This window comes from Impatiens glandulifera, chromosome 7 (assembly GCF_907164915.1).
Source record: "Impatiens glandulifera chromosome 7, dImpGla2.1, whole genome shotgun sequence".
NCBI classification, from domain to species: Eukaryota; Viridiplantae; Streptophyta; class Magnoliopsida; order Ericales; family Balsaminaceae; genus Impatiens; species Impatiens glandulifera.
The window spans coordinates 40,940,119-40,954,044 of record NC_061868.1 but is presented as its reverse complement, the minus strand read 5'-3'; the positions used below and the strand labels follow the sequence as shown (position 1 = coordinate 40,954,044).

The window sequence follows — 13,926 nt, the reverse complement described above, 5'->3', positions numbered from 1 at the left end:
GCTCTTGAATTTCGTTAAATATTAAGTTGAGGATTTATTTGTTTTTCCAATCATAGTTATCTTTGGACATGGAATCATTTGAATCCTTTAAAACCTAGAGAAAGCCATTGAGAAATAAAATTTAAAAAAGAGAACCATACAATATTTAATACTGTTACAAGAAGTTTTTTTAATAAACAATAGTAGAAAAAAGAAGAAGAAAATGTACCATTTAAAAGGTTACTAAAAAGTCAAAATTTATTTAATTCTTCATAGACCCACTTAGTAACTATATATATTAATTTGAATGAATGAGATTTTCATAATCTACCTTAATTGGTTGGGAGTAAGGGAATTGATAATATCTAAAAATGACACAAATAGCCTACTATGGGAATTTTATTTTACTTTATTTAAAATTTCAACTCCCACATTAATGAACCTACTAAAGAAATCAAAATTGCTATCACATATAATTTTTTTTATTAAAACCAAATATTATATAAATAACCAAAACTTACATGATTCTTGAACCAATGAAAATGGCGAAACTCGTTGTATTTTTCACTTTAGCCCTTCTCATTTGCTTCTCGCAGTCCTATGCTGTCGCTCGTCCAGGGATTTCAGTTGTGCAAGCCAAACACGATGAGGTAGCTTAATTGTTTTTTTGATAAATCACACATTTTATCAAAAGACTCGATAGAGATATATATATCTTCTTAACTCTTAGGGGTAATTTATTTGAGATTATTGATAAATGAAATTGTGGATTTAGGTGGTTCATGTGATAAGAGAAGAAGATCATCAACTAATGGAATCGGGTGAAGTGTTGAACCAAAAGGAAGAGGATGCTCACACTGATTATATCTACACCTGTTGAACACTAAATCAATCCATCAATGAAATGAAAATAAAATTATTCAATAAAAGCATATTTTATAATTACCTATACTCTACTGTCGAGATTTATTTGAGTTGTATTGTATGTTTTGTAATTCCAGACCTTCATCCTCATCTTGATCGTCGTATTTGCGAGTTATCAACAACTTAAAACTGCTGGCGTTCTTCTGCAATAACCTAACCTGATCACTAGTCAAAATCTGCAAGATTAAAAGAAAATGAATGTTCAAATCATGAGTTTTTAATCCTTTAGAACACCTAGAGTTGAAACTTCAGATTGTTGATGTTATCCAAAGTTGAATATAAAGGGAAATATCTGATCATCTGGTGTACAGATAACAGTAGTCAAAATTTTCAATAGAAGATATCAGTTTTATTCAAGCAAATAACTGAAATGTTTGCAATTACTAATCATAATTGAATTCTTCTCCACAAAAGCATAGCTAACACGAGGTTCACATTCATGGTCCCCGGAGTTCTCAGTGGAAATCGAACTCGACCCTTTCCAATTACATCATGTGTATGTAAAATTGTCAATTTCATTAAACACAACACAATAAAGAACAGTCCAAATCATTCTTAACTATGTTTACTTACCAGTCCCATTCACTGAAGAAGCATTGCCACCTTGTCTTTGAGACTGCATCTCTTCTTCTCCAAAGGAACCGATACCTCAGAAACTGATTTTTTCAGGCCTTCTGCCTCGATATTTTCTGTGACTGAAGGACCTATATACTCCTCCTTATTAGATAAATCTAATTTCTTTTCCACCATTTGTGATTTTGTTAACAAGGGTCCAAGAAACAAATTCAGCATATCTTGAGTAGAATCCCCTGTTGAAGTAGGAGGACTAACAACAGTCTTTTCAAATGATTTTTCTTCAGCTGGTTTATATTTGAGACAAGTATTCAAATGGGTTTCTGATTCACTATCATTCTTCCCACAAAAAATATCAGTTCTATATTCAAGATTCACTGACGGCTGATTTGTTTCATCAGTTCTAGTGTACTCCTTGGCTATACTCATCAAATCTTCAATGGTAAGCTCTTCTTCATCATCACCATCTTCACTGTTTGATACTGTTTCAATTTTGCCTAAATCAGAAATCTTAGCATCTTTGTGAGTCGGGTTTACCTTCCTTTTCTTCGTTTCACGTTTCTCCACCTTCAAGCTTGGCTTCACACTTAGTTTGGGCTTTCGATTGGTCTCAACAGCAACTATATCCGAATTCCAGAAAGGTAACCGGCGCTTTCCGGCCTGATCAGCCATGGAACCATCCATTACGATCTCAAAACGCAGAACAAATATGCCCCCAAGTACTGTAATTTATATAAAGAACCCAACAAAACTATTCTAGGGCGTATTGCTATCGTTGTTGTTTCATAATCATCGCATAAAATTGATGGGTTTTCGAATTAGAATCGCATTAAGAACGCTAAAATGTATAAAATTTCTTGGTTCTTTGTCTTACCCGCTGCTGATTGTCTTCTTGGAAGAAGGGGAAGAACCAACCAGTCGCATCCCTCTGGCGGGTTCAAAGAAATTGGGTGGGGGAAAGAAGCTCGTCTGGGAAGTGCCTTTCCTCCTCCTTCTTCTCTACCGCCTGACTCCTTTGGGTTAGAAATCGAAGATCAAGAATGATGAAGAATCGAAGATCCCACTCAGAGAATTGGCGTGGAAAACCCTGTAATGCATATCTTTTTGTATAAGCTTGATTTATTAATTTACATTTCAAATTGTTATACATTTAATTAGAATAAAAAATATAATTAATTTAAACATAAAAAATAATTTAATAACTTCAATATATTTGTATTCATATTAGACAACCTAACCTTCAACCTTACTAAAATTTGTTAATTAAATTAGTTATATAAATTTTATTTATTTATATTAATTAAATTAGTTATATAAATTTTATTTATTTATTTATAAATGTTAAGTAAAGAATGAATTAACAATTTTTTTTTAATATTTAAGACTCTTTAATATTAAAATTATACCTAAACAAAATTTTGCCATAACAGTTTCTAACGTCATTAACTTATTGTATTAGTAAAATTTGTAAATAAATAAATAAATAAAATATTAATGTCACCAATTTAACTATCGAATTCTAACAAATTAATTATTTTCATTGTCAACTTTTTTTTTTTAAATTCGATAGTCAAAATCTTTTGTTTTTTAAAATTCGATAATTAAATTAGTTATATGAATTTATTTATTTATAAATGTTATGGAGACAATGAGTTAACTATATTATTCAAAATCTTGTTTCTTATAAGTTTTTAGTAGGTTTGAGTCCGTCATGTGACAAATTTTGTGTCTGATTATAAATGACTAAGTGTGTTTGCGGACTATACAATTAACCCGCGGGAATTAGTCGCATTTCAAAATAAAAACAGAATCCCGCATTCTAAAAAAATTTAACTAAAAAGTCCCAAATTGTAAGATTTAAAAGAATATATCTCGGAATTTCAATTAACCTCAATAAGAACAGTAATTTGACCATTCAATTTTATAAGTTATGTTATTAAAAATTTATTTAGAATGAATATTAAAATATACTATTTAATTTAAAATTTAAAAAATAATAAAATAAAATATATTCTAAATAATGAATTAAGTAATTTGATGATTAAAACCTTCTTTTTCACTATATATATGATATAAAGTTTTACTTGATTTTTACGTTTTTGTTTAGTAATTGTTTTTACATAAATGTAACTAAAGTGATTTAAAAAATATCAAACATATGGCTTGAAGTTCAGCTGGGGATAATATATTTAACATTAAATAAGTACTAAAAATCCAATAATAGTGAATCCCAATTTTATTTAATATTTTTAAACCAAGCAGCTTAGGATAAGCACATATAACATCATAAAGCTAAATAAAGTATACATCATAAAAACACAATTATTAGATGCAATATTTTAGATAAATTCTCTTTGAAGACTAGATTTAACATTCATATCCCCAACAAAGCGCGAATAATAGTGAAGATTCTTCCACTTAAGAGAGCCTTGAGCATTCTGAGCTTCCCCGGTGTGTAAGGTGGATACCTTGCAGTCGTATCGCCTGCAAAACTCCGGCTCAAAACTCCCTTCTTATGGCTGAAACATTCGAACGAGAATTTTCCATGGTAAGCTCCAAATCCACTTTTTCCAACTCCTCCAAATGGTAAATAAGGATGTGCAACCTTCAACATTATGATTATTTATTATAAAAAATGAAATCAAATATTATAGAACAAGAAGTAATTAATAAACCAATTAACAATCTCACATGAAGAGCAACATCATTGATGAGTAAACCTCCAGCTGAGACTTTCTCTACAAACTCATCCTTAAGCTTATTGTCATTAGTGAATAAATAAGCTGCTAATGGTTTCTCCTTAAACTTCATCATCTCAAACCCTTTTTCAATAGACTCAACCTGAATAATCGGTAACAAAGGACCGAAAATCTCCTCTTTCATTACGAGCGCTTCCTTCTGATCGGTCACATCCAACAATATTATTGTCGGAGCCATTTTTCTATACCAAAAAAAATAAAAAATAAGTAAAAGTAGAGTTTCTATAGAAATGTATTAAAAAAATCACTCACAATTTGCTTTCATCGCTTTGACCTCCGTGAACTATCTTTCCCGAAAGTTTATCATCGTCCAATAGCCTTTTTATGCGACGAAAGTGGTTAAGGTTCACTATACGCGACAAGTCTTCCGATTCCATAGGGTTCTTCCCAAAAAAGATTTCTAACTCGCTCTTTAAAGCATCAATCTGGATAATGAATTCAAAATTGTTAATTAATTATGAAGATCTTAATTATAATATTTCTTACCAATTTTGGAGCAAAATCTTTTGTTGTTATAACATAGTCAACACAAATGCATGCTTGTCCATTGTTCATTGTCCATTTTCCTGCAATAATCCTCCTTATTGCCACCTAATAAACAAAATTACACATATTCCTTAAAGTTATTGAAATATTAGATACTATATTATGATAATAAAATAAAATATCATAACTTACTTTCAAATTAATATTTGAATCAACAAATGCGGGACATTTGCCTCCGAGTTCTAATATAACAGGTGTAAGATGTTTTACACCAGCAGTCATCACGATACGACCCACATTTTCATTACCTAGAAACAAATTAAGATGGTAAATACATTGCGATACAATTTTATTTAAAACAAATAAAAACCTATAATGATAATAATAAGAATACGAACCTGTGAATAAAATTTTGTCCCATTTTTGCTCCAATAAAGCCGAAGTTTGAGGAATTCCACCTTCAACAACTTCAATCGCGGAAGTATCCATATATTTCAAGAACAACTCTGCAAGCAGAGACGACGTCGAAGGAGAAATCTCTGATGGCTTCAAAACCACCGCATTTCCAGCGGAAATGGCTCCGATCACAGGTTCGAGCGACAAATCTATTTAAAAAAACAAAAGAAAAACTTAAATTATTAAAAATCATAGGTTCTTTAATTAAAACTTGAGAGTGCATAAATTAAAACTTACAGAAAGGAAAATTCCATGCAGATATCACCAATACAACCCCAAGTGGTTCATGTATTATTTTTACTGATGAAGGAAATGATAATATTGTATTTTTTACCTGCCATAATTAATATAATTATTTTTACATTTTTTACCTCATTTTATACATAATAAAAAGGATTATAAAAATAAACAAAATACACTCACCTTCTCTGGTTCCATCCATCGTTTTAATTCTTTCATCGCAAACTCAATCGATGACCTCACCGTACTGATCTGAAACATATATAAATTATATCTATCAATTTATATATATTAAATATTAAATATAAAATTTTAAATAAAAATTAAAGTTGAAGTAATTAGAGTTGTCGTGTGTATGATATCATTTAAATACATACATCATTTTAAAATAAAGACACCACATTTCAACAAAATTAATTAAATGTATGAATATATGTTTAATTAATTAAAGTATGTTTATACTATTATCTTAATTAAATTGAACAAGATACTTGACGATAAAAAAATATCATTCAAACCCAAATCCAAAATTTAATTTTCGGTTCGATTCGGTTTTCGAATTGGCTTAAAAAAACAAAAAAAAACTCAAATATAGGAACTCGAATAACCCAAAAACCGGATCGATAAAGACCTCTAATTGTAATGTGTTTTATCATTAATAAAACACTAAAAAGTGATGTGTTAATTAGTTAATAATAATACACCACTAATAGATCATTGTTTGTTTTCCACTCTATATGAAAGCTGAAGAACATCCTTTGTTTAGCTTCTCTTTGGTGTTCATTCATTCAAAACAAAAATAATAATGTTTTTTTTTGAAGTCTTGTATATATATTATATTTAGGCTAAGGATGAGTACTTATATAAAGTGAACATTAATTTGTCATTGAATTTGTAATTATGTATGAGAAATGAAAAAACAATAATATTGAATTCCAAAGCTTATGAGATGTTGACCAAATTACTCAAGCATTGAAAATTAACGTTTGTCACATGCAAGTTCCTAACTATATACAGAAATCAATAAATAATAATAATAATAAATGTTGTCACCGCTAATTTAATAAAATACCAAATTGTTGAGGACAGTTAGTTAGTTGCCTAACATCAACCAAATTAAATTAAAATTTTCAACCCTATATTAAATGAGATGTAATACATATTCCCCAATTCATCAATTGACATTGAGACCCCCTTACTTTTAGGATAATTTCATCCCTTTTTAAAGTAATCTTGTTGTTTTTTCTTCTCCATTTAATTACATATTTATTTAAAAATAAAAAATAAAATGAGTAAGTAGTAGAGGACAATAAATAATATTCCCTTAAAAAAACATACCCTCTAACTACCGTCTAATACAATCCACTCTAACTTTTATTTGAAAGAATAAAACACATTTAATTAATCAAATATATTGTAAATACGAGACAATATTTATAGATAAAATTGATGAAATATATCCGAACAAAGAAGTGTATCTTTTGTATAAAACATACTTTAAGTGAAAACAAAACAAAAACAATCTATTTAGCTAAAAAAACACAATCAATTTTCTTTTGTTTCAAAATGATTTTTTTTTTTTATAACTTATCATACTTTTCACACTATAAAAAATCTAATTACACTTTCACATTAAGTGAGGAAAAAATAGGATGATTGTTCTTAAAGAAAAGTTTACAATTTTTTAGTTTTTTTTTTTTTTATAATTTACAAATAAATCTTTCAATAAATGATCATGCATATCAATAAAATTATGAATCCAATTAAGGCCTTAATTAGTTAAACTAAGAAAAGAAATGAAATGATATTTGATCATATTTTTAATTATGGATGCTTGAGGAGAATATAAATAAAGAAAGAAAGAGACCTCATATGCGATGGTTTCAGTTGGAGGTTTTGAAAGGTCAGAGTAAAGAGCTTTGATTATGTCGGGTTCATGATGATCGAGTATTTTCATCAAACCCTTCAATTGGGACAATCTCCATTCATAGCTCATCGTCTTTCCACTCAAGAATGTCTCTTTCAGCTTATCCACCACCAAACTGGCTTCTTCTGAACCAAACACGCCCTTATTGTTCTTCATCAACTCCATTGCTTTGCTTTGTTGAAGATGTCTTATCTTCTCTTTGAAGATGATGATGATAATTTATATGGTGGAGAAAGATAGAGAGAGAAGGTATATAGAGAGAGAGGTGCTTTTGATACTTCCATAATTTGGGCTGTGGACAAATAATAAATGATGGATCGGATGAGAGAGCGGGTAATCCGACAAAGGAGTTATGAACATATTCAAGGCTAAATCAATTACTTCCTTTTCAACTACATTAATGATGGAGGATGGAGAGGAGCCTTGTTTCTTTGACTTTCTTCAATAGGGATATCATAATTATCTATTGTTTAATTTAAATATGATTAATTATGAATCGAAACGCTTTAAGTTCAAACGACGGTTAAGAATAGTTCTCTTTTATTAAAAAAATATATAAATTAAAATAATAATAATTAAATTAGATTATGTTAATCTATATTGTCATTAAGTTTGACTTTTAATCTATAGAGAGAATAATAGATGAATACTAATCCTAAGTTTATGCGTTCGAGTTTGTCAGGCGACAAGTTTTGTGTCTAGTTAAATGATTAAGTGTGTTTGCGGGCTACATACTTAATTCGTTGTCCCATTTTTATCCCCTCTTCTAGTCTAACAGTAATAAAATGTGGATATTAACCCTTAGTTTCTGGGTTCACGCAAGTCAGACGGCAAGTTGCGTCTGGTTAAATGATTAAGTGTGTTTGCGGGCTATATATTTAATCAGTTGTCCCATTTACCCCACTAAGGTAGCTCAGTGATAAGAGTCGGGTTAAGAGATCAAAAGGTCATGAGTTCGATTCTATCTGAAAACGTTTTGAGTTTAAGCGGGAAACCATGGCAGTGGGATGTTAGGCTAGCTAGTTCTCCTTTAATTAAAAAAAACTTATTTTAAATTGAACTAATGTGATAATTTTGTTTACTTTGTTTTTTCTTTCATATTTTAAAATCTCCACTTATTCATTATATATAAAATTATATTTAAAAAATTTCTCCTATAAATATTAGGTTACACTAAATTTGTTGATTTTACCGTCATTGTTATACGTGGAGACTCATATTTTAGTGGTACATAACAATTTATATCTTCGATGTCATGGGTTTTGAGACTTTAAGAAGTTTGAACGTGGATTGCAAACAATCGTTTCACCTCAAAATTTGAGATGGGTGATGGTCGAACCATTTTTCCTCACTTCGCAAGGAGGAAGTTCTTTGTGGTTTCGTTCATGAGCTTCACATGCATGTGGATAATTTCAAGGGTGTTAGAGGGAACAACCCTTACGATCTTTTTTATGTATGTTTGGAGGAGGAACCGAGGAAGTAGGTGAATTAATACACGAAAGCGGACCATATATAGGGTTGTTAAGGACAACTAGAATTACAAATTTACATAAACTATTAGATGCAAAATTCATTGACAAACAAATAAAAAATATTTGATAAGATTGGAGAATATATACAGAAAAGAGTCATAAGTTAAAGAGTAATGATAAAAATATGAAGGATAGACATTGAGATTCATTAAATTGATCAATGTCACTTGCATTAGAGATACATGATTTTGTCATTTATATTTCCCTCGTTCAGAATTGTTTTATTGATTTATTTTATGTGTTCAATAAGATTGTAACTTTATGACTTTTATATGTTATAATTGATTCTAAATAATTTTTTGATTGATTTTTGTATTGAATTTGATCTTTATCCTTTAAAAAAAATGGATACTATTTTTAGTTTATCTCATCGTATAATATGAACGTATGACTTTTATTTTGACATAGTGTTTCGAAGGAACTTTTATTCAACACAAAAGTCAGACAATGCAATTCCTTCTTATTTAATTAAGGATTAAGTTAGGCAAGTATCTCTCACAATTCAAAAAAATATGACCAAACTCAATAAACCAAAAATTAATCTCATTAATAACAAATTGAACACTATTAACATGGTGTCACATATTAAAATAATTTATTATTTATTGTCAAAGAGAACTAACGTTTCAATTAACCTTTTAAGTTAAATAGGAAATTATGAGTTATATTTGTACAGTAATATTAAATATATTTTTTTTAATAAACTATGGTTTTTAAATAATAATAATAGTTTATTATTAAAAAATTAAAACTAGTAGTTGGGAAGAAACATGGGAGAAAATTAATTATGATAGATTTCCATACAAATGTATTGTTCACTTTTCCCAATTAATTGCCTTAGTCCAAATTGAATATTATTGATCTGAGTTTTTATTATTATTTGTCTATCATTATTGAAATTCAAATTTATGATGACTCATTCTAGCTATAATTTTTTTTCAAATGTTATATTTAGATTAACTCATTCTAAACATGTAGAAACTATAAAACACAAATAGTCCCCACTTGGCCTTATATCAAGGCAGACAAATAATTGACATTTAAAATTTTCTTTTAAAACATGATATATAAATTTAGTCACTAAATAATTTGTTCTTGTTAAAAACGAGTTGAAGGGAAGAATCGTTATTGTAGAATGTCGTACAAACTTCTTAAAATATTAAAAATTATATATATATATTATATATTTTTCACTTATAATAAAGTTTAATCTCATTATCGAAACCAAACAACATTTTTTCAAAAAATACGAAATTTTTTTATTTTTACTAAATCAAATACAAGTATATGTAACAAAATAATCGAAATCATATCGACCACCCTTACGCACATAAGTATAATATTGATAAAATTAACTAAAACAAATGGTCAAAAAAACCAAGACATTCAATGTAAATAGTCAATTTTGTGTATTGGATCATTGATTATCTAGGTACAGAACAACCCCATATGCTAAATTTAATATTTCTCCCTAACTTCATCAATGGGTTGGCAAGACTCATTAACCACTACCTCCATTTGTCTATCTGTCTTGAAAAAATTTACACATGAAAATAGATTTTACATCAAAAAACAATTTTGTAACGGAGGTTATCTTTACATTTACTTCAAATTATAACGCTTTTTTTTTTTAAATATCCGATATCAATCTAGACTTAAATTTGTTTAATGCTATAATGAAAAATGAAAGTTTCTTTTCTTCTTTTATTTTTGTATTGTACCTAAAAGTGAGAAGCTCTAATAAATAAACTGTGGGTTTGAAATTTTGTGATATTGATAAGTGATCACCCACCAATAAATACTGGATGATTCATTGATGACGAGAAAATGATGCATGTATGAGAGATAGAATTTAATAGTGTTTATTAATTCATAAATAAAATTTATTTTTAAAAATAAATATCAAATATGTATATAATATTAAAAATTCATTATTAAACAAATATTTAGAGGGATAACTATAACTTGTAACCAAATATTTATATTTTTATTAAATGTTTATTGATAAATTTTAAAATATTTGAACATAACATATTAACAAAATAATAATAATAATAATAATAATAAGAGAATGGATAAATGTTTTTATAAAATAAATAAAAACAAAATTACAGTTTATTTTAATTGTGGAATTTTATTTATATTTAATTTAGGCATAAAATACATTTTACTTTCTAAATAATTTTAGTCATCACTTTTAACACAAGCTTAAATCAAAATATTATTTATTTTGGAATATTAAAATTTTAAATACAGAAATTTAAAGAATTATTTTTATATATTTAAATAAAGTGTACAATAAATTTGTGTTTTGACGGCATGGTAGGTAGGCAAAATTAATTTTAAATAAAAATTAATTTGAATATATACAAGTTGAGTCAAATATGTATATCCCAAAACATTTTTTAAATATTTTGTTTTCTTTGTAAGGATTTTGAGTCTTTTTAAGGATTTTAAATATTTATTTTGTTTCAATATATAATTAGTGTTTATTTAATACTTCATTAACTCTTAACACTTTATTTTTTATTTTGAAAAATAAATATAAAAGCTAATTAACTAAAAAAGTTATTTTATATTTTTTAAATATTAACAACTAATTTTAAAAGAAAGAGCACGACACACACAGGAAGACACACAGCCAGTAGAGTGTACACACTAATATGGATATTTTAATATATTTAGAAATTTTAAAACTAAAACTTAGTTAAAATAATATTTTGATTCAATAATTTACTCTTAAAAAATAATTAATTTGTTATTGGAAAGTTTATTAATTATTAGTGTAAATAAATTCTGTAATTTAGTTAAGGTGTATATAAATCTTATTGTTTAATCTATAAAATAATTATATTTATATAGTCGGTATTTGATAATTATAAATAAACAATTATAAACATAAACTATATCAATTATATGTTATTTAAATCTATAATATGAAATAATATATTTGTATGTTATTATTATGTCACCTAAATTTTGATTGTCTTCATACTGATAGGTAACTTATTTTAAATTTTTTTTTTATCAATTTGAGAGATCAAAATATAAAAATATATGAGAATAAAAGTGAATTGTAAAAACAAATTTAAGAAAATTGTAATTTAAAATATATGAAAACCAAATTAGAGTTTCTTTTAAAACATTTTTCTATTTTAATTATTTCTAATTAAAGTATAAAATACATTTTAATTCGTAAATATTTTAAAATATTCCTTGATAAGTTAAATTTGTTAAACTCATTAATGAAAAACGGTGAATGAAAAACAAACCCCATTATCTGAAAACAAATTGAATTAATCAAATGAAAAACAATATTATGATTTCCTTGAAGAATTCTTATTTTATTTGTGTTGAAGTCAGGTATAAAATACATTTTAGTCCCCAGATATCTTTAAATTATAAATATATGAATTAATTTTTAATTAACTAGTTCAGAATAGTTAGTAAATATTTTTAAAATGTATATTATAAAAAAATATATAATTTTTCTAAACTTTTTTCTTATATTAAAACAAAAGAATATATTTATTAAAATTAGAAAACTAATTTGTGCAATTAATATACACAAAAATAACTATGCCCGAAAACAATACCAGATTTATCATAAATATAAAATGATTTTAAATATATAATATTTAACTCATATATATATATATATATATATATAAACACAGTCATTTTTTTCATTTCATTTTTTTATTTATGACTAAAGTGTGATAGATGTGGTAGCTTAATCAATTACTTATTTTGAAAAATAAAATATAAAACAAATATTAATAATTATTTTAATTTGATTTATTTTTTATTTTTTTTAAAAACGACTTACAATTATTTTATATTATAAGCACATTGTGACAGTCATAAAATACAAATAGATGAAAACCAATATTATGATTTCTTTAAAGAATTCTTATTTTATTTGTGTTGAATTCTGGTTTAAAATACACTTTAGTCCTAGGTATCTTTAAATTACAACTGTATGAATTAATTCTTAATTAACTAGTTCAGAATAGTTAGTAGCTATTTTTTAAAATTTATATTATAAAAAATATATTTTTTCTGAACTTATTTTTTTTTATATTAAAATAAAACGAATATATATACTTGTTAAAATTGAACAATTTACTTGTGTAATAGATAAAAAAAAACTAATCTCCACAAAATGACTATGCTTAGTCAACATGACACGAGATTAATCAAAAATATAAAATAATTTTAAATATATAATGTTTAATTCACATATATATATATATTATATATATATATATTTAAGATTCATTTGTTCATTTATGATTAAAGTGTGATAAATGTTGTTTAAAGTTTAATCAATTACTTATTTTTTATGTTTCTTATTTTTAAAAAAATGAACTTACAATTATTTTTATATTATAGGCACATTGTGATGTCATAAAATGCAAACACACATGTACATATTATAAATTATTAACCTAATTATTATTCAGAATTGAGTATAACACATTAAATAATATTATAAAATTGAAAAATATTAGTTTAAAGAATTTAAATTTTTTTGTAAATTTTTAAAAACTAAAATAAAATAAAATTTTGACCTAAACTTTGTTTACATTAGATTTGAATTTAATAATTAAAAAATTTAAGATAACTTAATTATTATAAGATAGAAGAGAAACAGAACTAAACAAATTTTAGAAATAAAGAGAAAATGTATGCATATTAAAATATATAAAACTAATTTAAGTATAAAATTTTTTATTTCCTAAATAACTTTATATATTATACCATTATATATATAATTTTTAATTATTTATTTTTTCAAAAAAATGGAAATATAAACTTTAATTAGTCTTACTAAATTAGATATAAGCATATTAGAATTAGTTTGTACTGAGTTGTAGCGTATGGGTCTTATTTTCTGTATTTTTTTTGGTTTAAATTTTTACTTTTAACATATTATTTTAAATTTAATTAAAATTATGTTAAAATAATTTGGTATTTAAATTTAACTAACAAGTAGCCCGTGCATCATTTGTAAAAGCAACTATATAAAAATCGAGAATAAAAAATT

At 25.9% G+C, this 13,926-nt stretch overlaps 2 protein-coding genes across 3 annotated transcripts; both read right to left on the bottom strand.

The window, feature by feature from the left end:
• Positions 1-371: 371 nt before the first annotated feature.
• Positions 372-2,575, bottom strand: LOC124910344. Of its 2 annotated transcripts, none has more exons than XM_047450978.1 (3): positions 1,477-2,575; positions 926-1,079; positions 372-852 (listed from the first exon to the last, which is right to left on the bottom strand). In XM_047450978.1, the coding sequence occupies exon 1, from the start codon at positions 2,158-2,160 to the stop codon at positions 1,486-1,488; it is 675 nt and encodes a 224-aa protein (XP_047306934.1). In that variant the 5' UTR covers positions 2,161-2,575; the 3' UTR covers positions 372-852; positions 926-1,079; positions 1,477-1,485. The 2 variants fall into 2 exon arrangements, with proteins under 2 accessions (XP_047306934.1, XP_047306935.1); XM_047450979.1 differs by having other exon boundaries at positions 372-846.
• Positions 2,576-3,743: 1,168 nt separating this feature from the next.
• LOC124944924 (aldehyde dehydrogenase family 3 member H1-like) lies at positions 3,744-7,611 on the bottom strand. The gene is made up of 9 exons (XM_047485270.1): positions 7,285-7,611; positions 5,601-5,669; positions 5,415-5,511; positions 5,120-5,326; positions 4,914-5,029; positions 4,722-4,826; positions 4,488-4,660; positions 4,168-4,417; positions 3,744-4,081 (listed from the first exon to the last, which is right to left on the bottom strand). The coding sequence occupies exons 1-9, from the start codon at positions 7,507-7,509 to the stop codon at positions 3,851-3,853; spliced, it is 1,473 nt and encodes a 490-aa protein (XP_047341226.1). The 5' UTR covers positions 7,510-7,611; the 3' UTR covers positions 3,744-3,850.
• Positions 7,612-13,926: the final 6,315 nt, after the last annotated feature.